The sequence below is a fragment of the Podarcis erhardii genome, assembly GCF_964252035.2.
Source record: "Podarcis erhardii genome assembly, chromosome: 5".
Classification (NCBI taxonomy): domain Eukaryota; kingdom Metazoa; phylum Chordata; class Lepidosauria; order Squamata; family Lacertidae; genus Podarcis; species Podarcis erhardii.
The window spans coordinates 28016080-28043770 of record NC_138509.1 but is presented as its reverse complement, the minus strand read 5'-3'; the positions used below and the strand labels follow the sequence as shown (position 1 = coordinate 28043770).

At 42.1% G+C, this 27691-nt stretch overlaps 1 protein-coding gene across 1 annotated transcript; it reads left to right on the top strand.

The window, feature by feature from the left end:
- Positions 1-4530: 4530 nt before the first annotated feature.
- Positions 4531-7807, top strand: LOC309342480 (uncharacterized protein). Its single transcript, XM_081862947.1, has 2 exons — positions 4531-6281; positions 7082-7807. The coding sequence occupies exon 1, from the start codon at positions 4547-4549 to the stop codon at positions 6161-6163; it is 1617 nt and encodes a 538-aa protein (XP_081719073.1). The 5' UTR covers positions 4531-4546; the 3' UTR covers positions 6164-6281; positions 7082-7807.
- The last annotated feature ends 19884 nt before the right edge of the window (positions 7808-27691 follow it).

Below are 27691 nucleotides of genomic sequence, written 5' to 3'. Positions count from 1 at the left end.
GGGATTGCCTATCCTCCCTGCTGGCAAACAAATGTATGGACAGTCAAGGCTGAATTGTCGTGGATTCTCTTGGATCCCAAACTGCTCTCACAGCTGGTGCTAGCCAGCATAGGGCCTGATCCAGAAATTAGGTAAACCCTGGATAGGATTGTCCTTCCCTTGAAGGAGCAGATAAATAATCTGGGAGTGCTCTTAAACATTGCCACTTGAGACTCAATTACTATTGGTGGCCTGGAGTGTTTTTGGCTAGCTTTAGTTGGCCATCCAGCTATGACCATTCCTGGGCAGGAATAACATGGTTGCAGTAGTACATATACTGGTAACCTGATTGGATTATAGCAGTGCACTCTCCTTGGGATTGCTGTTGAAGATTTCACGGAAGCTGCAATTTTGGGGATTGAATAACCATACCCAATGAGTGCTCACTTATAGTTCTTTGCCATCATCCTGGAAAAACGTGACAAGTGGACTGTGGCAGAGTTCTGTCCTGGGCCCATTGCTGATCAATGTCTTTATAAACTACATGGATGAAGGAACTGAGGGCACGCTCATCAAATTTTCAGGTAACGCAGAAGGGGTAACTAATGCCGCAGAAGACAGAATTGGGATTCAAGATGACCTTAACAGATTGGAGAACTGGGCCAAAACTAACAAAATGAATTTCAATAAGGACAAATGTAACATTCAACACTTAGGCAGGAAGAACCAGCTGCACAAATATAAGACGGTGGATACCTGACTTGCCAGTAGTACATCTAGGCTGTATCAACAGAAGTATAGTGTCCTGATCAAGGGAAGTAATAGTTCCACTATATTTTGCCTTGGTCAGAGGACACCTGGAGTACTGTGTCCAGTTCTGGGCACCACAGTTCAAGAAGGATATTGACAAGCTGGAACGCTGGGCAGAGGAAAGTGACCAAGATAATCAAGGGGCTGGAAACCAAACTTTATGAGAAATGGTTGAGGGAGTTGGGTTTGCTTAGCCTGGAAAAGAGGAGACTGAGAGGAGATGTGATAGCCATCTTCAAATATCTAAAGGGCTATCACATGGTAGATGGAGCAAGCTTGTTTTCTCCTGCTCTGGAGGGTAGAAGCCAAACCAACGGCTTCAAGTTACAAGAAAGTAGATAACCCTTGCGGTCCCTTCCAGCTCTATAATACTATGATTCTATTATTCTTTAATAATTATTATCATAATTATTATCTTTAATATTATTTCTTATTGTGTTTTCTTGTATTAACATTTGAATTCCATGTAATTAAAAAAAAAACACTTTACGATTACCAAACAACAGGCAGATAAACCATTAAGTCCATCAAAACACTCAACAATTTTCAAGTGGTTGGAGGGGGAGAGACTTTGGCAATCTCTGATATAGAGGGCACCAAGTTACAGAAAGCTCTTCTAGTATGTTACCTGAAGAGGAGTGGACTGCAAGCTTTACAGGTTAACACTCTCTCTCTCTCTCTCTCTCTCTCTCTCTCTCACACACACACACACCAACAACAACAAGTTTACTCCAGGGTCATTGTAACATGCGGCTGTTGAACTGTAATTACAAAGGAAGTGGGTTGGCCAGCCATGCTAACCAAAAGACAAAGGTGGATCTGTGGGAGCATGACTGGTTTGGTCGTACCAGGCATGGAGCTTTTGGGGCTCCACAGCAGGCACTGCAACTATGACATCCAACAGGAGGCAAGAGGGTGATGGATTTGGGTGTTGCACAGGGCACCACTGAAATTTGAGGTGCCGGGGTCGGCAACAGAAAAAGATTTGTTGATGAAGCTTTATATGATGTTTCCATATTTGGTGCAACAAATGCTCTTTGGTTCTGTTGGGACATGGTTTCAGTGCTGAATTAAATCTTGTGGAGGCCCTTAGGCAGTCAAAATCTAGGGGGGCCCCTCATGTGTGCACTCTAGTCAGATAACATTGAACTAAGAAAACTTGATTGTAATTTTCTTTCAAGATCAAATCAATATTGTCACAGGGCCCCTAAAAGGTGTAAGGCCCATAGACCCGTACCTATTCTGCCTATCTGGTAATCTAGCACTGCATGTTTTATGAGCAAACATTGTAAGTTCCTATACATTAAGTACAAATAAATATATTTATTAACTCTGATTTCCAGAACTTTCTCAGAACTGTTGCTTCTAATCTCCCTGAGAAACAGAGAAGAAAGGCCTGCCCACCAAATGCAAACATGTTTCCAAATTCATGCAAATTATGCCATTTATATGTAAATAATATATGTAAACTGAGTCCATCCAGCTCATATATTTATGCAGAATAAATCACCCACTCCTTTTTTGGATGAATGATAGTTTATCTAAAATAAGTATGAATTCCCTCCTATCTGAATTTTTAAAATCCCATTACTAGTGGCTGAAAGATGTCATCCATCACCCTCATGATGATAAATATCTAAACATCCTTTTACTCTTCCCTTAACTTTTGGGTGGTCAGTGCATTCTCTAGCAAACTCACCATCAAATATAAGGACTTCATTATCCTTTTCCCTAAAAACAAATTTCCAAACTCTCAAATATGGTTGAACAAGGGTGATTTCATTTTCTGATACTTTTAGTTATAATAGTTATTCCTTCATTATGATAATCATTACAAATGAGTATGTGGTCAGTAGTTTCTAGCTGTCATATCAATTATACAGCTTTCTCTGTTGTCTCCTATTGTGTCCAAGCTTACCTTTTATTTTATGCCCAATAATGAGCTAAACCTAAGCTAAACATTTTTATTTATTTAATGAATATAGGCAATACATGTACCATACAAACTCTAAATGATTATATACGAACATTATTCAATGTTCCTATGATAATACAAGACCTTTAAGTTTATATTTCATTTTCTCTTTAAAATGTAAATGTAAATCTATTATCTATTAGAGGTAAATCCATTACAGATAGGAATTACCTCTAAAATCTTATATCAAATATTTAGATAATTGTGTTTGCTTATAAAAAATGGAAATAAATTTAGATTAATTTCCTTTATAGCAATGAACAGTCTAACCTTAAATCTGTTATACCTAGTTCATAGATAAATAGATGTATTCCATTCAATCATTTCCTCCCTTATCATTATATATGAGCTTATCATCCCAGTTAACTTTGTCAGCTAAGCATTTATAACCACAGTATCATAATCATATACCTTTCATGAATGCCACTCTCAAATAAAAATAAAATAAAACGTATAATAAAATGTTTCCCTTGTGGTTAATTACAGCCTTCCTTAAATGTTTCTTTTTTGGTTGATTGGTTTAGTTTATTTTTTTTAAGAAACTTGTGGAAACATGCTATCAGTTGCCCTTGTGAATTTATTCCTGGGAGGTAGTTTATTTTAGAACATCTTTCAATCTAAAATGAAAGCGTAAACAAGACTGGAACACCTTTTCAGAATATTTTTCTAATATGGTTAAAGGCATTCATTTGATTTACGAAAAGGTAATTGACTCATAAACTGCAAATTGTAGTTTTGAAACAACCAGCTTTTAATTGGAGTTGTCCATTCTAGATGGATGCTTATTAGCGATATCAGAATATAGGATGATCCACTGAACTGCTCTGCTTAAGGCAACCACTGGTCCTCTGCTTGTGCCAGTTGCCAACCAATGGAGAACTTCAAACAATCAGAAAAGGGAAAAGGAAAGCCTAGGGGCATAGGTTGCAATTGAAAAGCTGAGCTCTCCCCCACCAAAATGAGTTACAATTAAAGATGCTTAAGGAATTCAATCTTTGCAAATCCCAGTACAAATTGACCTGATCTGTATCTCTTGGACTAGTGTGCATACTGGAACTTGGTGATCTAGCAGCCTTCACATTTCCCAACTGTTCCGGAGCAGTTCTTGACAAAAAAGTATATCCAAACACATTTGAAAATGCCTATTTTGAGAGGAAATGTGTACTTTGGGGAGAAATAGATGAAATAGATGAGAATGACCGCTCCCCATTTAAAACGGGGGGGCGCCCTTTGCGTGGATGCGTGCAGCCCTAGATCTGGAGCGGCCCCATCAGCATAGGCTTGGCTTTGGCTTCCCTCAGGTGGGATACCTGGAGGTCCCCGCCTACCTCAGTCAGTTGTCCAATCCCACCTGGGGGAAGCGTTGCCAAGGAGACCAGGCCAGGTAGGGGGAGGGATTACCTGCCCACACAATAGAGGGAGGATCTTACCTGGGAATCCTCACTTGGCTCCAGAGCTTCTTCAGGAAGGACGTCGCTGGACTTCCTTGCTCCAAAAGGTAAGCCTGGGGCCTTTGGCCTCCCCCCCCCCATGACAGGGTTCCCAAAGGATAGCGGGGGGGGGGTAATGGATTTCAGGATACCCTTTTAAAAGGGGATCCTTTTCCCTAGGTGGGCCCTGATGCCCCGGGGTGTTGGGTGGTGGCACGGGGGCCCCTCTGGCTGCCCCCCATGCCTGTGGGGGCGTGTGGGCCACAGGGGGGAGGCAACGCCACATGCAGCCCTTCCCTTCCCCCACCAGGCCTGGCGGCCCTGGGGTGCGGCACTCAGCAAAGCAAAAACAATGCCTGCAAATAGTGCTCTCCTTTCCCTAGCCCCCTCACCCATATCTCTATCAACAATGCTGCCTTTTTTACACCAGTACCCCAATAAAGAGGCAGCAAAATACATTGAGGAGGGCTTTAGGGAAGGTTTCCGCATCCCAGTGGTAGGCACCCCTTCATGCACCAATCCCCCCAACCAAAAGTCTGTCCGAGATATGCCACACATTGCCGAGAAGAAGATCACCAAAGAATGCTTGCTGGGGCGAGTGGCAGGTCCCTTCACAGAACCTCCATTTCCTAACCTCATAGTGTCTCCACTAGGTATCGTACCTAAGAAGGCCCCAGGCGAGTTTCGATTAATACATAATCTTTCTTATCCAAAGGGTGGGTCAGTAAATGATGCCATTCCCCAAGAACAATGCTCAGTCAAATATGCATCTCTTGATCAGGCAATCAGGCTGGTTAGGGAGTGCGGCCCGGGCGCGCTCATGGCAAAATGTGACATCAAATCAGCCTTCTGTCTGTTACCAGTCCTCCCCAGGGACTTCTGGTTGCTAGGTTTCAAATTCCAGGACCAATGGTACTTTGACAAAGCTATGCCCATGGGCTGTTCCATCGCATGCGCTGCATTTGAAACCTTCAGCACATTCGTGGAATGGGCCATGAAACGCAGGTCAGGGTCCCACTGCATTTCCCATTACCTAGATGACTACTTTTTGGTCCAGCCAGCGGGCTCAGACGCGTGCGCTAGGGCGCTGGCATGCTTCATTCAGCTGGCGGCTGAACTGGGCATCCCGTTGGCAGCGGACAAGACCGAAGGTCCAACCACTGTCATCTCATATCTGGGTATTGAACTGGATTCTGTCAGCCAAACCTCTCGCCTGCCCCTGACCGAACTCGCCACGTTGAGGGAATTGATAACTACCATGATGGCCCAGAAAAAGACCACGTTGCGTCAGGTCCAGACACTCTTAGGACACCTCAATTTTGCATGCAGGGTTATCTCGCCCAGTCGCGCCTTTTGCGCACGCCTAGCCCGTCTCACGGCTGGCGGTGTTGCCCCCCATCACCACATCAGGGTCACCCACACCATAAGGGAAGACCTCAAAATATGGCTAACCTTCCTGGAAAGTTACAATGGGGTGTCCTTTTGGCAAGATTGGCTGCTGCCTAAGGAACAGCTACAGGTGCACTCTGACGCCTCTGGTCGCTTTGGCGTCTACTTCAGGGGTCACTGGTGTGCGCAGCCTTGGCCGACATCTTGGCACGCGGAGGGCATTACACGTGATTTAACTTTTCTTGAGTTCTTCCCAATCCTAGTGGCTCTCCGGGTTTGGGGGCACCTCCTCAAGGACACCAGGGTGTGCTTCTGGTCGGACAACCAGGCGGTGGTAAGAATCATTGCGAAGCAATCTGCAAAATCCAACAGGGTAATTTGCGTGCTCCGTCTCTTCGTGCTGGAATGTCTGAAAGGTAACATCTCCTTTTCCGCACAGTTCATCCCGGGCCTCAATAACGACATTGCAGATGCCCTGTCTCGCTTTCAGATGGAGCGTTTTCGCGACCTAGCACCCGAGGCCGATCAACTCCCAGAAGCCTTTCCGGAGGACCTCTGGGAACTTGGACGAGAGAACTGACAGCAGGAGTTCTGAGCGCCCTTGCACTATCAACACTGCAGTCCTAAACCAGAGCATGGTCCCAATTCGAGGGGTTCAGAGATAAGTTTGGTTTACGACGCAGACGTGCAGCTAAGGAGTCTGATGTTCTAAAATATTTGGTTCACCTAAAGCGTAGGGGCATGGCCCTTAAGACCATCAGCCTGCACAAGGCCGCTATCTCCTACTTCAGCAACTGTTTTTGGCTCCCAGACCCCTGTAACACTTTCCACATAAGGAAGCTTATTGCAGGGTGGTGTCGCTCCCACCCGCCCATTCCAGATAAGAGGAGGCCAGTAACCATTGAGATCCTCCAGCTGATATGGGATGCGCTCCCCAGTATTTGCTGGTCCAACTATGAGGTCAGGCTCTTCAGGGCGGCCTTCTCCCTGGCCGCCTTTGGTGTGCTCCGTATCGGAGAGGGCATAGGGGGCACATTGTCACCTCATCGCAGGGGCTTGTCTGTGGCTGATATCAACCTTGACAGGCTCATGATACAAGTCAAAATCCGAGCCTCCAAAACTGATCAACTAGGTAGGGGTTCCACGCTAAGTCTAGCCTCCTCCCCACACACTGGACCATGCCCTGTCACGGACACAAGCAAATTCCTGAAGGTACGTCCTCCGCGACCAGGCCCTCTCCTCATTCATGCATCAGGCCGTCCCATGACCCGTTGCCAATTTGTCTCAATATTGTGTAAGGCCATCCATGCTTGTGGATGCAACCCGGCACAATTTTTCGGGCATTCCTTTCGTATCGGTGGAGCAACCATGGCAGCTGCAAGCGGCCTCCCAGCAGAACAGATAAAAACAATGGGGCGGTGGCGTTCAGCTGCCTTCAAAGGCTACATTAGATACAACCAGCAGGCACTGACAGATACCATATAATCCTTTCTTTCAGGCTCAACCCCCAAACATGTGTGGATCTTCGGCCACAGCATAGTGCATTGGGCGGCCGTCCATGCCACCACTGGTCCAGACGGAGAACATCTGGGTCTGCAGCCAAAGATCTCCATTCCCTGGTTCGGACAACGTGGAATGCGATGGGATGCCCTGCTCCCTCGGTTGCGTCATGAACTTGCGTTCCGCCACCCGCCAAACGCGGTTGTGCTCCACCTCAGCAAAAATGACTTGGTCGTGCGTAAAAGCATAATTCTGATCAAAACAGCGATCACAGACCTGGAAAGCGTACACGCCACTCACCCCTGTATCACGATTTTCTGGTCCAACCTTCTGCCACGCTTGCATTGGCGTGGCAACATCAAACCCACTAGACTTAATTACACTGTTGAAAAAATCAATAGGGCAGTGCGCTCTGCAACCACTCGCATGGGAGGTCGGGTCGTGAAACACCCCAACATTAAAGTTTACATGAAGGAGCTATTTCGGCCCGATGGCGTGCACCTATCGGACCTTGGTAACGAGCGTTGGCGGAGCGACATCAGGCATGGCCTGATTGAATGGTTGGAGGATGGCAAAGGGGCTTTTCAGATGTGGGTAGTCTTGGCGGCGAGACCGCAATCTTTGCGCTCTCGGGTGGCGGTATCAGGCCTTGGGTGGAATCCTTTAGTCCATCTTCCTCTTTGCGGCGGCGATACCAGGGTTCCCCGTTAGAGGGGTTTCTGAAGGGAGGCTTTGACCGTACGCCGAAAGGTCGTCATTGCTCTCCCCATCATGACCATGTCATTGCTCTCCCCATCATGACCATGTCACACTCAGCTCCTGATAAACTGTGTCCAGGACAGGGCAAAACAAAGGCTGAGAACCAGGAAGCAAGATGAATTTGTTCATGGCCAACAAGAAACAACAAAAGCATAGTCTCCCTGGTGCCCAGAGCTGCCTGATCAGTGTAGGGGGAGGGGAGGGGGAGGGGGAGGGGGAGGGGTATACTAGTGGACCCTCTCTGGTCTGTTAGTGCAAGGAGGTTTCCAGGCTTTTCTTGCTGGTCTTCCTGCTGCTCCAACCTTTGGCCAGATCTGGCTTTGCACAGACCTCCAATTCCCAGCACCCAACTGCCGTTCCCATTATTCTTTGAGGAAAGCCATGTGCTTTAAATTTGCCTTCGGGGTATGGTGTGTATGCAGACAGTATCTCTTACAGACATTCTGTGGGTTGCCACTGAAGGCTCAAAGTGCTTGTGACATAAAGGTAATCTCTACCCAGGAACAGCAAACGCAAGAAAATGTTGGAAGTCTTAATTCTCTTTACAACTAGTAGCACCTTCCTTAGGATGTAACCACATCCTTTGTCAAACATCTAGGATGAGTACATCCCTAGAGTAGGTGAGTTGCTTAAAATTATCCCCATCCCCTAAATAAATTCCGTATATGTTTAGGTCAATTACTTTTTTAATCAAATATTTTCAGACTTTCACCAATGGTGGCATTCTGTGGTATTTACCTTTGTTTCTAATGATTGAATTAAAGGCCAGACAGCTAATCAATCAAAGGATGTAGACATCCTTGTTTTCTAAATCATTTCATATCAGTTTGAGAAGTATTTCTATGCCAACAACCTTCCAAGTTAAAATAATATTGAATGAAACTGATAATGAGGATCTTATTTCAACATTGGTTGTTGCTGCTTTTTTATTTTTTCAAAGGCTTGTCTTCTGGTTGCAAAATAGAACAATTGGCCACCACAAAAATTGTCTAACCTATAAAGAGAAGGGTGGCTACTACATAACCTGGCTTGTAAAAGAAGAGTGAAAATCAGCAGTGAGGCAGAGCACAAAGGCGATCTGCTGATCAGAAGAATAAAACACTGCGGTAGAAAGATGTGCTCTCTGGCTCACCACAGTAGATAGATGGGAGAGAACATGAAGAAAAACCATTATAATGGAAGGATAAATCAGCAGGGAAAAGATCAGCAGCAAAAAAAAGGGGGGGCTACAATAAAGATGACATGAAAATCAAAAGACAGAGCAGTAAACAAAAGTAAAATACATCCACAAAGGACAGAAACAAACAACGTACTTTCCTAATGAATGCAAAAAAAAATCCTGTCATACCGCAAAATATGGAACAAGTATAAGTTAAGGGGTGCGGAAGTATTCATGTGAGAAGAAATAATTATAAAAGACAAGGAAGGCCCACTGAAACTGGACACCATGGAACTAGAGGGAGAGAACAAAAGATTTGCATAAAATATTTGCAGAGCATAAAATAGAAGTGTATTCCTTTCTGCAATTCAACAAATTTTAAAGTCCCATTTGTAAGAGAGTAGCAACCAATTGTGTCCAAGGCTGGTTAACATACAATAGCAACTTCCTGTCACTGCAGAGCCAGTATGATGTAGATCAGAGGTGAGGAACCTCTGGCTCTCCAAATGTTGCTGGACTACAACTTCAATCAACCCGGAACACTGGTGATGCAGCTTCGGGTTGCTGGAAGTGGAAGTCCAGCAACATCTGGAGAGCCAGAGGTTCCTCATCCTTGATGTAGGCAAAGGCTTCAACCCAGAGAAAACTGACTAAGTCCCATTGACATCAGTAGAACAAGTTGCTTGTGCCTCATGATCAAGCCTTACCATTAGAGTGAGGTGGTTGCCTCAAGCAGCAGGTGCTGGGTGGCAGGCAGCAGTGACCTGCTGGACATTCTTCCTGAGTTCGCCAGGCATTCTTCTATTGGAGGATAGAACTGTGCATGTCACACAACCTGTCTTGTACCACCTGCTTCCCTCAGAGGTGGCAGAGGACTTCTCCAAGTGGAATTCTGGAGGGGGAGCTCTTGTCTTTTGCCTCAGGCAGAAAAATATTTTGAGCCAGCTCTGGCCACAATTGGACTTAAGCATGATATTATCTAGAGTGTTCAGATTGTTATTTGGGTTCAAATCGATGCTCCACTCAAAAAGGATACCTTGCCACTATAGAGACAGTGCAAATTTGAAAGCTAATTCTGAAAGTCAGAAATTAGAGTAATTCTAAAAGAGTGGAGCATATTACACCTGCAGAAGGTTTCAACACTTCTTGTTATAAGACGTGCCTAATTGTTGAAGATACATAAACAAATTATTCAAAAATATTTTTTCTGAACCCATCTAACAATGAATACATGTTAATTTGCCTGCAAAACTAGCCTGCCTTATTTCAGAAGAAATAATATTGCTTGAATCTCACAGGACTTCTGTTGATTCGCACTAACCTGGCAAATCTAATTAGTTTTGCCATGAGCATTTGTTAAGCAGATGCCTGATTTGAGTGTGTTTTTAGCTTAATGAACCTGTTCCAACCAGACAAGAAATTGCTCTGATGAAACCTCTGCCATTATCAAAGCTAGGCCTCCAAGTGATCCATCCAAATTAGCAACTTTGTATTTAAGAGATCTAAGCATTTCCACAGCACTGTTGAAACGGTTTGTTCTAAGATGTAAAGGTAGTTCTGAAAATGAAGGCAAAGCTTGGGACGTCTGGGACAAATAATGGAACTGGTTTCAATAGCCTGTCCACCCCACTGTACTTTGAGGACTTTTAAATGCAGGCAGACAGGTATGTCCTAGTTCAATTGCTCACCGTCTTTCCCATCACGATGCCACATTAGACACAGAAATAATGTCTGGACATACAAATACTGGGCTGAATGAGAGCTAACAAACTCAAATTGAATCCTGGGAAGACAGAGGTTTTGTGGGTAAAGTTCCTGTATCTCAGAATTGGATGGGGTTGCATGGAATGAGTGCAAATGTGGGGAATATTGCATTAGTTTTCTTTATTATAATATCTGAATTTCTGTTCCATTTCATAATGATGCTTTCATACTGCAGCACCTGTTCCATTGTAGAACTGTGGCTTTTTGACTGGTACACTGACATGTTGAGCTGAATTTCATTCACAATAGGTGTACTCTACACTACCAAGACCTAGTTCAATGTTTTAGCGTTGTCTTATAAAGCCTTAAATGACTTAAGATCCATTACAGACTCCTAAATCTCCCAGGATAGTCCTACTTGCTAAACCATCACCATGCAAGGTCCCCAGTACTGTGACTCATGAGAGGGCCTTCACAGTGGTGGTTCTGCAGTTGTGGAATGCCTTTCCTCTTGAAATACTGCTGCCACCTAAAATTGGTTGAATTTTGGCTCCAGTTAAAAACTTACCTCTTCACTTAGGCTTCTAATTGTGTAGAGTTGTGTGTGTGTTAGGCCCCTGATACATGGAGAAAGTATGTACTACCGGTATTTCATTATTTAAATACTCTGACACGTGAACAAAAGAACAATTTTGCTGGATCAGCCCAAAGAGCCTTCTAGTCCAAAATTATGTTTTCACTTGGCCACCAAATGCCTATGGGGAGACTTCTCAAAGGACCTGATTATTAGCAGCACTCTCTCCACTTGTGATTCCCAGCAACTCGTATACTGATAGAGTGAGAATATGCCCACCATGTCAAGTAGCTACGAAAAGCCTTTACTTTCCATGAGCTGACCAATCCTATTTTAAAGCCACGCAAGTTGGTGGCCATCACTATGTCAGACCAGATTCCATAGATTTGCTGCTATGTGCTGTATAAATAAAGGACTTCCTTTTGTCTTTTCTGAATCTTCCAACATTCAGCTTTACTGGGTGGCCCTAAGTTGTATAATTCTGAGACAGATTTTCTCCACCCTGTGTATAATTTTGTGTTTCTCTTTCATACCCCACCTAATAAATAATAATAATAATAATAATAATAATAATAATAATAATAATAATAATTTATTTATACCCTGCCCATCTGGCTGGATGTCCCCAGCCACTCTGGGCGGCTCCCAACAGAATATTAAAAATGCCATAAAACACCAGACATTAAAAACTTCCCTCAACAGGGCTGCTTTCAGATGTCTTCTAAAAGTCAGATAGTTGTTTATTTCCTTGACATCTGATGGGAGGGCATTCCACAGGGCTGGCGCCACTAACGAGAAGGCCCTCGGCCTGGTTCCCTGTAACCTCACTTCTCACAGTGAGGGAACCACCAGAAGACCCTTGAAACTGGACCTCAGTGTCCGGGCTGAACAATGGGGGTGGAGGCCTTACTCCTCTTTATTTTCTAAACAGCCCCAGATATTGCAACCTTTCTTCAAAGGGCAGATGTCCCAACCCCTTGATAATTTTCCAGCTCTGTGATTTCCTTTTTGTGGTTAAGTGACCAGAACTATACACAGAATTCAAAGTGTGCTCTCTACACAGATTTGTATTACAATATTATGATATTGGAAGTTTTATTTTCAGTATATTTTGTAATAATCTGTAAGATGGAATTCACCTTTTTCATAGTTGCTGTACACTGGGTAAACATCTTCATTGAACTACCCCCTACTACCTACCCCAAGGTCTCATTTCTGGTCATTTACCACCAGTTCAGACCCCATGAGTGCATACATAAACTTAGGATTTGTTTTGTCCCAATGTGTACACGTGTTTACATTGAACTACATTTTCCATTTTACTGCCTATACACTCAGTTTGGAGTGATCCTTTGGGGGGATTATTTTTATTTATTTATTATTATTATTATTATTGTTGTTGTTGTTGTTGTTGTTATTTATTATTATTTTGCTTTAACCATCTTGAACAATTTGGTATCATCAAGAAACTTGGCTACCTTGCTCCTCTCCCCTAACTCTGGAGTGGTTATGAACAAGTTACAAAGCACAAGTCCCAATATTGATTCTTAAGGGACTCCATCTCCCACATCCCTCCATTGAGAGATTTGTCCCTTTCTCTAATTCCTGTTCCTTAATAAGTTCCTGGTCATAAGAAGACCTCTCCTCTTATTCCATGAGTTCTTCAATGATCAAGAATAGCACCTTGAATTGAACAGTGGTGAAAAATGGTCCACAAATGTTAGAAATGGGCCATATTCCAAAAGTCACATGCAGTTGAACTAAAATCTAGTATTTCTGGGTCTTATTGGTTTTAAAGGGAGATAGTGGTTAATTCTCACATTGAAATCAATGGGGCTTAGCAGTGCTTAATTTTGGCTGGCTTGAGCCCATAGTTATAAGTGAATGCTAAACTGACAAGGAGGCTGTTCTGTATCTGATGCCATCCTACTTTTCTAATGCATACTCAAATGAAGAAATGAAGAATATTTGAATCCAATTTTTTAATGATGCAAAGCTAGGAAGGACGATAGGAACTATGAAAACCAAGAATTTCATCAAAGTGACCTTGATAAATTAGAGTAATCATCTGAGAACTATAAAGTGGACAAGTGCAAGAGATCACATACAGCAAATGCATACAATAAAATGGGGAATTAGGCCTGTCAAGGAGTTAGAAGCTGCAATGAATCACAAGCTGAACTTTAGAGAGGGGCATGGTGCAGCAGAAAGGAAGGCCAATGACATCTCAGAGTGAATTGGCCAAAATGAAATTTTAAAAACTCAGCACTGGACTGGCCTTGATTCCGATCACCTTTTTAAGGTGAAAGGGGTGTTCAGAAAAAGGCAACAAGGAAAGGGCCACCGTCCAGAGAGAGTTAGGCTGCAATCCTATGCCCAATCAACTGCTAGTAAGCTTCATTGTACACAGTAGGATGTACTTCTGAGCAAACCTGGATTGAACTACACAACACATACATAAAGCATGCCCAGTGTGGTTTCTGGGACTTAAAGGTAAAGGTACCCCTGCCCGTACGGGCAAGTCGTGTCCGACTCTAGGGTTGCGTGCTCATCTCGCTCTAGAGGCCGTGAGCCGGCGCCGTCCAAGGACACCTCCGGCTCACGTGGCCAGCGTGACGAAGCTGCAGCTGGCAAGCCAGCACCAGCGCAGCACACGGAAATGCCGTTTACCTTCCCGCTATAAAGCAGTACCTATTTATCTACTTGCACTTAAGAGTGCTTTCGAACTGCTAGCTGGGCAGGAGCTGGGACCAAATGACGGGAGCTCACCCCGCCGCGGGGATTCGAACCGTCGACCATACGATCGGCAAGTCCTAGGCACTGAGGTTTTACCCACAGCGCCACCCGCGTCCCTTCTGGGACTTAGGAGTACTAATTTTGACTTGCTCATACTCAACATATGCAAAGAGGAAGGGAAATTAGAGTCAGTATCACATTTCCTGAAACATAATCTTGGATCTAAACCTCTGTACCTGATGCCAGTTCAAATATATCAGTAAACAATGGTGTTACAAAGATTTTGAATTTAATATGACTAGGAGAAGAAGAGCTTGGATTTGATACCCTACTTTATCACTACCCGAAGGAGTCTCAAAGTGGCTAACATTCTCCTTTCCCTTCCTCCCCCACAACAAACACTCTGTGAGGTGAGTGGGGCTGAGAGACTTCAAAGAAGTGTGACTAGCCCAAGGTCACCCAGCAGCTGCCTGTGGAGGAGCGGAGACATGAACCCGGTTCCCCAGATTACGAGACTACCGCTCTTAACCACTTCACCATACTGGAGAGAAATGTTTTAACTATTTTACTTCTCTGAGCTGTCATTGGGATATGGACATCCAAGGAATCAACAGCATCTTCATTAAGTATAAAAGCTGCTTCATGGATCATAGATCGTCTTTCTAATAATAGGTGTAAATTGCAGTCCCCATGGGGAAGGGAATACAGAGCGCACAGCCAGGCAAGTGACCATCTTGTTGCCAGTAGTGTCAGGGAAGTGAGATGGAGTAAAAAGCAATGAGAATAGCCACAACAATCTAATGAGAACTAGGGTTCAGAAGGCAATGGGCTGCCCCAGAGAAATACTATCTGTCATGGGATAAAGCAGCCTGTGGCGTTCATACAGAGCCCCCGGTCGTTTCACGGACTATTGACCTCTACACCACTGCTTTATTCTTCCGCTGCCACCAACCAGGTTTCTTTTGGTGAAATACTAAGTCTCAGTCAGGTTGTAAAGTCAACAACGAAGATTATAGTTTATTGAAGAACAAACAAGTTTTAAATATGTTCAGAACGGTTTCTCAAATGCGCACCCTTAACTAGATGTGGCACTATCTCACACTGTCACACTCTTCTCTCTCAGTTCTATCCCTGTCTCTCACTCTGTCACAACCACTATGTTCTACTTTTTTCTGCCTCTGCCTGACCCTCACTCCTCCATCTCCCAATGGTAAACCCTGGGTTGAGCCTCAAAACCAGGAAGGCTCCGCCTCTGAGCTTTCTCATTGGTCAATCTACATTAACCCCTTCCCCTGCCTGTACAAACATAATCACAAGGAATGGGCAATTGCCACATCGCCTAATGTAACTGTGCATTTTATTATTTTATGCAAGCTCTCCTTGAGGATTGCTCTGGATTGAATGGTGGAATACAAATCCGAACTCCAAGTCATCTGAAGGCAATCCTGCATAGGGATTTTTTTTAATGTTTAATGTTTTATTATGTTTTTGTATATGTTGGAAGCTGCCCAGAGTGGCTGGGGCAACCCAGTAAGATGTGTGGGGTATAAATAGTAAATCATCATTATGGAATGGGACGATCCTGTTTTCATCAGAGAAATGTTGGAGGGCATGCAGACAGGCATACAAACAGTTACTATGGAAAACAAATGATGGGGTGTATATGCTTCTGGACTGTATCAATTCAGACTGGAGGTGATTTGATTTTTTTGATTAAAAAAAAAATCTCTTCCAAGCAACAACAAGAAGTCTGAACCTAGAAAAGTTATAAGCTGGAACAGCAACTTCTAAAGCCTGGGAAGTGGACACATAACATCTTCTTCCCGGGGCTTCAGAAAGCAGCCTTCACCATTCTGCCTTGCAGTTAAGTGGTGCTGGTCACTCTGAGTAACAGGAGCACAACAGAAGACCACACTGCTGACCTGGCAATTCATGTCCCGCCACCAACTGAAGCAGATTGCCTCAAAAAGGCAATCCCCTTGCTCTGCATTTCTAAGTGTCACCCCCCCCTCTAAAAACTGGATGGAAACACAAAACAATGAAAAAGGAAAAGAAGAATCAATAATCAAACTACAATAGGAGAGGCCAGCAAGAGGAAGCTTGCTCAGGGGACTGGAAACAGGTCCTCGTCTGATGGATTGCATCATGTGTTAATGAGATTCCAATTCTAATTCTTCTCAAAAGGTTGCAAATATATCAGGCATTCTTTTAAATATCATTTTGAATATATATTTTTTCCAAGGCAACAAAGGAAGACACAAAGACAATCATCTCAAGGGAGAAGCAGGGGAGCAAAAGAGAGAGCAGCCTAAAATAACTGAGCAATAAATAAACAACACTGAATGGTCTGGTCTGTCTCTTTTAACAAAATGTATCCCTATCCAACCTCCAGCATGAAAAACACAATTCATGGGTAAATAAGTTGCAAAGAATGCTGAGTCACAGGAGACTCAAAATGCAGGAAAGAAGTCCTTGTTTAATTGCTTAATTAATTTTGGCCGTTTCCTTTTACTTTCTCATTTCTGAATAGAAGACAATTGCCTGCATTAGTAAGATGAACAGCATGGCTCAGATATTAACTAGTGTTTTTCATGTGGTAGTGCTTGGGCATTTAACACTCTCATTTTTTTTCCTTTGGCTATCACCTCTTGGTGCCCTAGATGTTAAATGGAGATGATCCCTGGCATACACTCTAACCTGATCAACTAAAACTGCCCATCTGTAAAATTCCTTTCTCCATCTGTAATTCCACAGCACTAAAGGCTTTATGTAATGGCTTGTCCAAGCTATAAACACTTTCGAATGACCAAGAAATCCACATTCATTCAGCATGATCCTTTCTTCGTGAACTGGAAGGTTATTGCTGGTGCTGACATTTTAGTATATGTGACAGATATTGGTCTCCTGTGGAAAATGCTGCATTCAAATGATGGTGCACTTTATTCCTTCTTCTGAAGATTCTTCCCCATTCTCACTGGATGTATGTCATAAAGAACAGATGCATCCTGGAATATTTAAGAGCTAAACAGGAGACACTCTTATAACACCCATATTTTCACACCAATGGTGCACACCCCATCCCACGATGTCTTCAATTGCCAGAAGCTGCACTGGCTTCTGAAGTAAGATCTGTTAATATGTTGACCATGACAGGAGTGCTATTGGTGTTTTGTTTTGTTTTTTAAAAGTACAGCTCAAAATGGATCTAGATGTACTCATAGAATAATGACAACTTGAAATATCCATGACTATTATCTCCAATGGTACACAATCATGTTCTCATTTAGTTATCTTAGAGGCATATCTGAGGAGTATTTCAAAACGATGGTTCTAATTCTTAATTATTGCTAAAACAAAATAAAAAAATTCCTTCCAGTAGCACCTTAAAGACCAACTAAGTTAGTTCTTGGTATGAGCTTTCGTGTGCATGCACACTTCTTCAAATACACTGAAACAGAAGTCACCAGACCCTTCTATATAGTGAGAAGGTGGGGAGGGGTATTACTCAGAAGGGTGGTGGGATTGGGTGATTGGCAGATAGCTGTGATGAGCCTGTTGACGACTCTTAACGACTGCAATAGGTCTTGCAGGAAAAAGCAAGGGGTGAGAAGATGAAAAATGGCTTTGTCATGTATAATGAGATAAGAATCCAATGTCTTTGTTCAGGCCAGGTCTCTCCATGGTTTTAAGTTTGGTAATAAGTTGCAATTCAGCAGCTTCTCTTTCCAGTCTATTTCTGAAATTCCTTTGTAATAGAACAGCTACTTTGAGATCTTGTATAGAATGTCCTGGGAGATTGAAGTGTTCTCCTACTGGTTTCTCTGTCTTGTGATTCCTGATGTCAGATTTATGTCCGTTTATTCTTTGGCGTAAGGTTTGGCCTGTTTGTCCAATATAGAGAGCTGAAGGACACTGTTGGCATTTGATGGCATACACATTTTTTAATTATTGCTGCATACCCTCCAATATTTCTCCGATGAAAATAGGGATGTCCCATTCCATAATGCTAATTTTACTATTTATACACCACATATCTTGTTGGGTTGCCCCAGCCACTTTTGGCAGTTTCCAACATATCTAAAACATAATAAAACATTAAACATTTTTTAAAAACTTCCCTATACAGGTTTGCCTTCAGACAGCTCGGGGGTTGGATAACTCCATACCCTCCAACATTTCTCCAATGAAAATAAGGACATCCTAAGGAAAAGTAGGACATTCTAGAATCAACTCAGAAACTGTGGCAGCTTCTCTAAATCAGGGACATCCCTGGAAAATGGGGACATTTGGAGGGTCTGTAGCTGCATTTTGGTTCACTTATTGTTTCAGAAACTGCAGGTTTGGTAATTTGCCTTTAAATGTGAACTAATTGAATTTCTCCCTCATCTCTACTTATCATACATGAATTCCCATCATGTTCTAAAAGAGCCTTTGCCAAACTGGTTTTTTGGACTACCACTACCATTGGCTAATGAGAGTTGTAGTCAAAAACCTCTAGAAGCTAGAGATTGGCAAACAATGTTCTAAACTGTGGCAAGGAATACAGGAGGCAGGACAGCTGTATACTTTACGTAAGGAAACTCTCAGATAACTTCACTTTTTCAGTGGCTTCAATTTGGTTAAGGCACCATTTTGTCGCAGATGCAATGTAATGGTGATTCTAGCTCTGAGCTGATTGGTTTATGTAAATGAGAACAGCATTCTTATTTGAAATAATTTTGCTATTAAGAAATCCACTTTTCTTGAGAGACCAGAGAAACCTGTCATTTAGATCTATAGCAGATATACATGCACACGTACTGTATTAGTCAATAATGATTCACCACCTCAATCTCTAGCACACCAAATCTGCTAAATACAAATTCAAGGGTGTATGTATTCAGATAGTCTGCTATTGAAACACCATGCATTTATGTCTGAAGCACATTTAAATAGAAATTGCTGTGCTAATGTCAACTTCCACCCATGTCATTCATAATCCATTAAGTATATTATTGCACAAATTGTGTGAGAAAGCAATTTACAGCCTTCATTTACAGCATCAAGAAGAGATGGAGAAACCATACTGTACATTTATTGCTTTGTGGTTTATACAGTGGTTTACAGTTGTAATGGGAATCAATGCTTTCATGCTTTATTATAAAATGGGATTATGCAAGCATTATCATGTGAATAAGATACAATAAGTTTATTTTTTTTAACCAAAGTTATACAGGAAATAATATTTTTGCACCTACTAATATAGAAGCCTGCTGTCTGTTTCTTTTTCTCATTCTGTTCCGTTCATGAAAAGAAACTGGAATCCTGAAAACCACAGAAGTAAAGTGGGGTGCTGAGTAAAGAGGACTTCTTTAAACTTTAGCAATCACCCAGTTTGCCGGCGTTTCAGTAATTAGCCATAGGATTCTCATGACTGCAAGATGGGATCAAGTTGTGACCCAACTTTCTTTTTAGCACAGGTTAAATACACCCACAGACACATATCTTATAAGCTTTCACAGAAAGTAAGAGATGGGTAGGAGACTCTGCTTAACAAACAAAGTCACAGAGTTAAGTGAGCTCCCAGTTTTATGAAATAAATGAAACAGTATTTCAAAATGAAGTGCACACATTTCTTATACTTAATTTAACGTCTCTTAAGAACCTTTCAATAATCCCAGTACTCCAGCCCTTCAGCAATCTTGCAATGGAGAAACAGAAGAGTTCACTGAGAAAATATATATATGACCCAGAGCTCCAAAAGCATAGACCAGTTTCAAATGACCTTACCTAGTCTTATAACAAAATCCACAAAGGATTCTAGCCCATAGGAGCTTTTCTGTTCATAAGTTTATTGTCCCATCCAAAGGTCTTGACAACCTTGTAGCAATAGTATTAATAAAGAACATATATCCATAACAGAAGCAAACATCCATCGTGTAAGAGAAGATACCAGAGACACCAACAAGCTTAAATCTAATGTGATTTCAGATTAAACCTCCTAATCACCAAAACAACTTATCCAGCTCCTTTTCCCTCACATCTTTTTAATCACATCTTTTTTCTGTCTCTGCTATGTAACTGGCACCCTTAAAAAAACACAAAACAGCCAGATTTTTAAAAAGACAGAAACTCCTAGAAACAGGCTAGAGAGCTGGGAAGCTAATTCAATATATTGCTAGTTGGCTGAAAAAAATTGTAATAATTCTGAACTCTTCCTACAAACATTTTTCTTGCTGCCCAAGAAAGCCTCCTTTTATTTGTGTTATTTACTGATGGAAAAAATTTCCAGCCGACAGTCTGAAAATCACTACTCAAAGTGTATTGCTTATGTCACTGGAGATACAGTTCTGAGCTCCCACTTATCTCTTCTTGGTTTCATTGCTTCCTTGATGTGCATTTAAACCTGCCCCTGAGTTAGGTTACTGTCACTAGTGTTATCTCTGCTTTTTCAATAGCTGTTGTGATATTCTCAGAGTGCATTGATCACAGACTGTCTGGGCTTGAACGCTGTTACATTAAGACAGATAATGGTCATAATACAGAATAGATCTTATTGCCATAGACATTTCTATACTTTCTCCAGCAGTGCCATGCACACAAGGGGAGGATTCAGAAAGTTCTGCCCATAAAGTGGAGATTATTCCTTAAAGTGAAGAACTGCTGAAAGCCATAGGAGATGAATAATCTTTTAACAAAAAATCAGATTCAAACAATGGATTCAACTAAAAAATGAAACAAAGTTTAATCCCTACCTAAGAAGTCAAGGAAAATTCAATGACTGAAAACTAGATAGATAATGTCAACATATACCTTGCCTTGCTATCAAACTTATGTATTAAAGTCACAACTGTGAACCTCCTTACAGAATTGACAAATCCTGTTGCTAACAGGATCGGGGGATGGGATTTGCAAGATAATAAAGAGGAATGATGTGTGCAATGCCTAAAGTTGCCACTCTTTAACCTATCAGATACTGTGCACCTTTCAGCAGAAGAGCTTCAACTGGTGCAGTTTCAACATCACAGAGGCCCTTTACTAGGGAAACTGTATCTGAAGCAGAAATCTGTTGTGTAAGTAGAACAACAGAAGAGAAGGAGGGAGTCTTCCAGAGATCTGGGGCCTAAGTAATTTAGGGCTTTGAATTGGGTCCAGAAATGAACTAGCAACCAATGCAGCTGTTTTAAAAAGAGGATTATATGAGTTCTAGATGGAACCCATGCCAATAATCTGGCTGCTGCTTTCTGGACCGGTTGAAGTTTCTGAGGGTCTACAAGGGCAGCCTCACATAGAGTGCACTGCAGTAATCCACCTTGGAAATTACCAGAACATGGAATACCTTGGCCAAGACATCACTGTCCAAAGAGGCTGTGGTTAGCAAATCATCAAAAGTCGGGGGGGGGGGGGGAAATACTCATAGCACCCATCAACTACCCTGCAAAAACCGAGACATCCCATTTTTTTCCATGAGAGTACAGCGACCATTTTGGTCACCTTGCTGTGATGCATATCTCTCCTTTAAAAAGCCCTTTCTCCAGGTCCACAATCTCACATGGGTCACGTGACTAGCACAGGATTTTGGATGCAGAAGGTGGTGTTCCGGATTTGAGCCGCATTGTGTTGGAAGGAATACACCAATGGCACCTGAACCTCCAGTGACAATGTTGGACCCAGGTGTACCCACAAGCTATAGACCTGCTCCTTTCAGGAGAGTGCAACTTTCCACCTCCTGGACTCAATAACTTGGTACACGTAATGCTTAGGTCTTTTTCAGGGCTATCTGGAATATATTTCATGTCGGTATTTGTCAGTATTAAACGTACGTCAATAGACATTGATTTGGCAAGATTACCTAAAAGACATCTGTGTATTTATCCTATCACCTTAATATTCACGCGACACCAGAGTACCTTAAGAATTCAATCATAGTTCAAGAAATAAGTTTAGTATTTTTCCTCCCATTAGCAACATAGCAAAATGCTTGGCTACTTTTTCACAGTAATGGTGTGGCTCTCTCAGATATTCAGAAAATGAAAACCACTTGAATATATGTTTAAGGAACATACTCATGGCCTATCAAAGCTGCATGGATTTCAAGGGAAATTAACCAAAGTATGAGGTGCTTCCCCAGAGTTGGAATTAAACTGGAATTACAGTCTGCAGTTTGGAAGCCCCTGGGCAGCTTTTTAGTATTGTCTTAGGTACAGAAAATGTAACATAGCACTCCTGGGGCTCCCTTTTGTTTTATTTTTTAATTACATACCTTGGTAATGATCATAATTATTCAAAAATGCTCCACAAAATGAGGAATTAGGCCTCAAATCTTTTCAGTACATAAGATAAAATGCCAATTAAACTTCACTCTGCTGTGTGAGATTTCAGAAGTTAAGAGGTGTGGAAATACCTGCCAAAAACACAAGGTCAGAAACCCATTGTGCATCATAAAATTCTTTAATGGGAGTCCCTTTTTCCCTCCATAAACTCCTCGATTACCTTCTGAGAAGGGAAAATTTAGTAAAGGACATTCCTAGCACTCAGGCCCTGAGCTTCCGGTTAATGCACAAAACCTCGGTGAGAATGGGCACAAGTTCTGTCACTACTAATAAGGACACATTCCATGAGAACTTGTGCCATGCAAAGCACTATAGGATTGTTATTGGAAGGGATTTTTGCTATCCACTTAGAATAGACTGGTACATACCGGTACTATGTGCAACACTTTTTGCAGGAATGGTCCCCCGTACATATCAATACCATAATACCAAAAAGCACCCTTTTGAACATGTGCCTCATGGAAGCAGTGCATAACTGTAGCTCCGTGAAAGGGTATGTGTGAATGTTGTCTGCACATGTGAAGCACCCCTATACTGAGTCAAACCACTGCTCTATCTGTATATGTAGGTGCCCTACACAGAGTAGGACCACTGCTCTATGTGGCCCAGAACATTAAATTAGACTCAGCGCAGCTGTCTGGCAAGATCCTCCTTAGCACAGTTACCTAAATTTCTTCTGAGATGCCAGAGATTGACAGTGGGACCTTCTGGATGCAAAACATGTAGCCTACTACTGAATTAGGGCCCCCACTCCAGAACTAGTCACCATGAATAGTCTATTATTATTATTATTATTATTATTATTACTACTACTACTATTATTATTATTATTATTATTAACGTTCTGCTTTTCAAAAGTGTATCATGAAGATGTAAGTTGCTTTTTTAAAAACCAAAACTTACCGTATTTTTTGCTCTATAAGATGCACCCGACCATAAGACACACCTAGTTTTAGAGGAGGAGAACAAGAAAAAAAATATTCTCTCCCTCTCTGCGCAGCACCTCTCCAGCAAAGCAGGAGGAGAAACGGAAGGGGCTTCTGAGATAGCTGCGCAGCCTGCATTCGCTCCATAAGACACTCACACATTTCCCCTTACTTTTTAGGAGGGAAAAAGTGCATCTTATAGAGCGAAAAATACAGTAATTACCCTCAGTGGGAAAGTGCTCTGAATATGCTCAGAGGTACTCTTAATGCCTGAATAAGTATTTATTTGAATAATTTCTGGGGGGTAGCCATGCTAATTTGCCTTCAAAACACTGCCACTTTGTGCTCACCTACAATTACTTTCAGCTTTGGGGAGATCATGTGTCTTCAGCTCAATGCTCCATGGTATGCAAAATAATAAATACGCACAAAAAACTGCTGTGGTGAAGTGTCACTGTGCTCATTTTGCATAAGTGCAAGCTCTAATTGAATGATCACAGACTGCACTATTTTGGATTCCATTGCTATTTGACTCCAACATTTATTTGTTTTCTTTACATATTTTGCTCATCACCCTGCCAAATGAGGATTGCAGTTTCTGCATCTGATGAAGTAGACTTTAGGCCACAAAACTTAATCCACAATAAATTTGTTAGTCTTTACAATTCCACAAGTTTCTTTCCTGTTTTTATTTGAGAAATGTTTACACTACTCTTCTTCAAAAATGATCTGAGTGCAACTTACAATGAAAACCATAATATATAATCAACATAAACTCAGTCATAAAGCAAGAGTAAATTAAAAGATTAAGGTCTAAAAGACCTTAAAATACAATTCTGTGCATGACTACTCATATGTCTGCCCCACTGAGTTTAATGGGACTTCCAAGTAAGTGGCTGTAGGATTGTGCTTTAAAGGTCTAGAAGAATAGAAAAGGGTTTTGCCTGGTGCCTAATGGATAGAAAGTTTGGTGTCAGAAAAGCATCTCTAGGAAGGGAGTTCATGAAATGGAACACCAAAAAATGCCCTCTCCCCTAGTTCCACTCACTTTCTCCCTGTTGGCAGTGACAACCTGGAAAACACTAGCAGCTGATCTTAACATCTGGGCATGTTGATATGGGAATTGGCTTTCTCTAGGTACCAGATATACTAACGAGAACACTTAACTCTCAATCTTACTTGTCAAATCTTGATTTTCCCTTTTGCTTTATACTTACCAAGCCGAAACTTTGTTGTGTGTGTGTGTTTTAATGTCCCTGTACAAGCAGACATGAAAAAATGGGTCTTTCATCAAAAACACAGCACAGCTGTTTGCTCAGCTATGTTTAAAAGTCCCCCATGAAGTCTTTTTACATCACTGTACTTTAAGAATGCAACATTTTAAAATATGTATCAGACATATGTTCATAATACTGCTATTTATGTGAAATTCTCCAATATGCAGTGCCATCTGCCAGCAAATTCTAGAAAACCTAACTATTAATATCTGCTTTAATTACAGGGAGAACTCCATATGATTGCTACCAATGAAAGAAATCTGATTGCTTGCGTTTATCTGGTCCACAATGCTTCAAACTGTGCTGCTCAGAACCCAGGGGTTCCTCAGAAGCTTATCAGTAGCAATCACTGCAAATGAGATGAACAGAAATGGGCATTTAGCTTCCCTAAAAGATGACTTTCTCATCAATATTAATTGCACTGAAAATGCACAGTCAGAGGGCAGCGCAGAGTGCACATTATGATGCATATGGCCAATGCAGGCATGAATTAAGTGTACTCTTTTGAACATGTCCCAAACCCTCTGCTGCAGGTAAAAGTATAGGACCCCTGAACAGTTAAGTCCAATCAAAGACGACTATGCGGTCAATGGAGCAAGCAGAGTAACACATTCTTTCTTTAAAATCACATTAAAGTCATTCATTAAAATAATTTGTATTCATTGCTGTGTTCTTACTTATTTCTGTTACTCCCCCTGCTGCTGCTGCCACAACTGAGCCAATCTCACCACAGGTTTTATTTTCATTCCCCACCCCGACTCATTTCTTGGAATCCCCCAGAACACCACAAAGTTTGGGGTATTCTGGGAAACAAAATGGCAGCAGCCCAAATCAACTGTTGTCAAGAGAGATGTGAGTCCCCTCTCAAATAAGTGATGAATTAGATAAAGAAAACCAACCCCTTTGTCAACACTTATTAGTCATTTCATAAGAAACGAAAAATTGAAGTGCGTAGGTTCCTTTCGTTTCAATTTCTGGCAACATGTGCTGCTAACCATACTTGCAGTTACCACCTGAGTCAACGAAGGCTCCCCAAAGCAGATACATAGCTCAGCTCTCAGCTGAGCATTGGCTTATGGAAAGCTGGTCTCTGCAGAGCCAAGTATCTGCTCAGTGCCAATTCTCAACATGGTCTGCTTGTGGATTCTAAGGCACAACAGCCAAAGGAACAGTGTGCCTCTGGTCAACAGATGCTGGAGATTAACTACAAGGGATACATACCATCATCATCCTGTCCTGTTATGAATGTTTCAGGGGTAATCTGTCTGACCTCTGCAATGAACAGATTGCTAAATTAAGATGGACAATTAATCTAGCCTAATACGGCACTCATATTCATATAGGAGACTTTGGACATTATTTTTTAAACAAAAAATACAGATGAAGAGCTCATCAACAACAACCTTGCTACCCATGTCCTGGCCTATTTTTCATGGTCAAAGCATAATACACAGTGATACATGCTGTGTAGTTTCCTGCCAAGTCCTGCCTTAGTAAGATTCACTTGCATTTTTAATATGGATTTGTTAACAGCAGTTAACCAGGTATTCAGACTGGGAGAGAGAAATCATTTCTTAGCAATCACACTTTAGTTTCCAATGTCATTCTGCAGCCTGGAATGCTGATGTGCTGGGTCCTGCTGCTTTCCCATTAAACATTAATCGGGAACACGGCAGGGCTGAGAACACGGGTGCTGCAGCAGTATGGAACGCAATTAGTGGGAGCATTGCAGGCTCCCCCCTTAATTGCTTGGCTTTCTGTAGCAGAACAGTAATTTAGACTGTCCTAACACCACCTGTCCACATTCAAAGAGAAGCAATTTATAAATAACTCTGGAGAAACATATTCTCATGAGACTTCAGTCTGTATTAGAAGTAACAAATAACGATATAATCAGCCAGAGTTGAAACGATCCAATGATGTTTTAAAAGTGCACTGATGCAAACTGCACATGCACAATATGAAGGTTGATTTTAATGTCAGGAATAATGATATAATTATATACAGAAATTCAACAGGGAGGGGGGAACTTAGCATGCATAAAACCCCTAGGTTGAGTCAGTTAAGGATCTCAGATGGCAAGAATGCAAAAGAACCTTGCTGGGAAGAGACAGTACCCTCCCCTCAATGGCTTGACTGAGCAGAGCACAGCTCCATACATGCATAGGAAACTAATCAGTGCTGTTGAAGAGGTCACTGACCCAATGGACAAATCTGGCATTTTGAGAAAGTGTTGCAGACACCAGTAACAAAATGGCTGCTGTGAGATATGGTGCAACACAAAATGGCTGCTGTGGTGGAGTAGTGTTATGGCTGAAAGAGAGGCAGGACAATCTGCTTCCCCATCAATGGAAGAAAAAGCACCTACATCAGCCACCGCCATGCTTGCTGCAGAAAGCAGCTCTGGGGCATTGAAACCTGTCATATAATAACACTTGGGCATGCTTAAGGAGGGATATGTGCTCAGTGTAGCTGAACCAGTGAAAACAGGAACTGAGCAGGAACAGTCCCTTGTGTTTGGGGATTTTCGAGGTGGTGTTTGTTGAGACTTTTTGCAAGCAACATAGAAGGGACAGACAGGCCCACTGGCAGCCATGGGTACTGTGTTGGCATGCCCTGAATTACTATTTTAAAAGGAATTTATTGGGATCTAAGGATCACAGGGTTGTAGCTGAACATTTCTACCCTTGTTTTAAATATCCATCCAAAATCCGAGAATTCCAGGAGAGGAATCAATAATCTCAACCTAAAAATACCACCACAGAGAATTGCAGTCCTATTTTTCTAGAAAAAGAGATGCTGGAACTCACCATGAACACCCCCCTTGTTCTCTTATAATGGCAATGGCGCCCACCTGAGAGGTGCCGGAACTGAGTTCTAGCGAGTTCTGGCTGAAAAAAAGGCCCTGCATATCTGGCAAGTGAGAAATCAAGTGAAAGGTACATAGTCATGCAATCAAGCTGGGTACAGAATGGGTTCTCTCAGCATGATTCAGAAACATGTCTGACCCTGGCTTTTTAGGGAGGCAATATACTGTCAAGTTCAAATTTCTGTAACTTTGATACTTTGAACAACTGTAATTGAAGTTCTAAATTTGCCTGCCATTTCGTTTCCCCAGATGGACATTTTTAAAGGGATGACTCCTGGGCAATTTTTGGCTT

Coding starts and splice junctions, on each gene's coding strand:
- LOC309342480 (XM_081862947.1), top strand. CDS start 4,547: ATGCCTGCAAATAGTGCTCTCCTTTCCCTAGCCCCCTCACCCATATCT.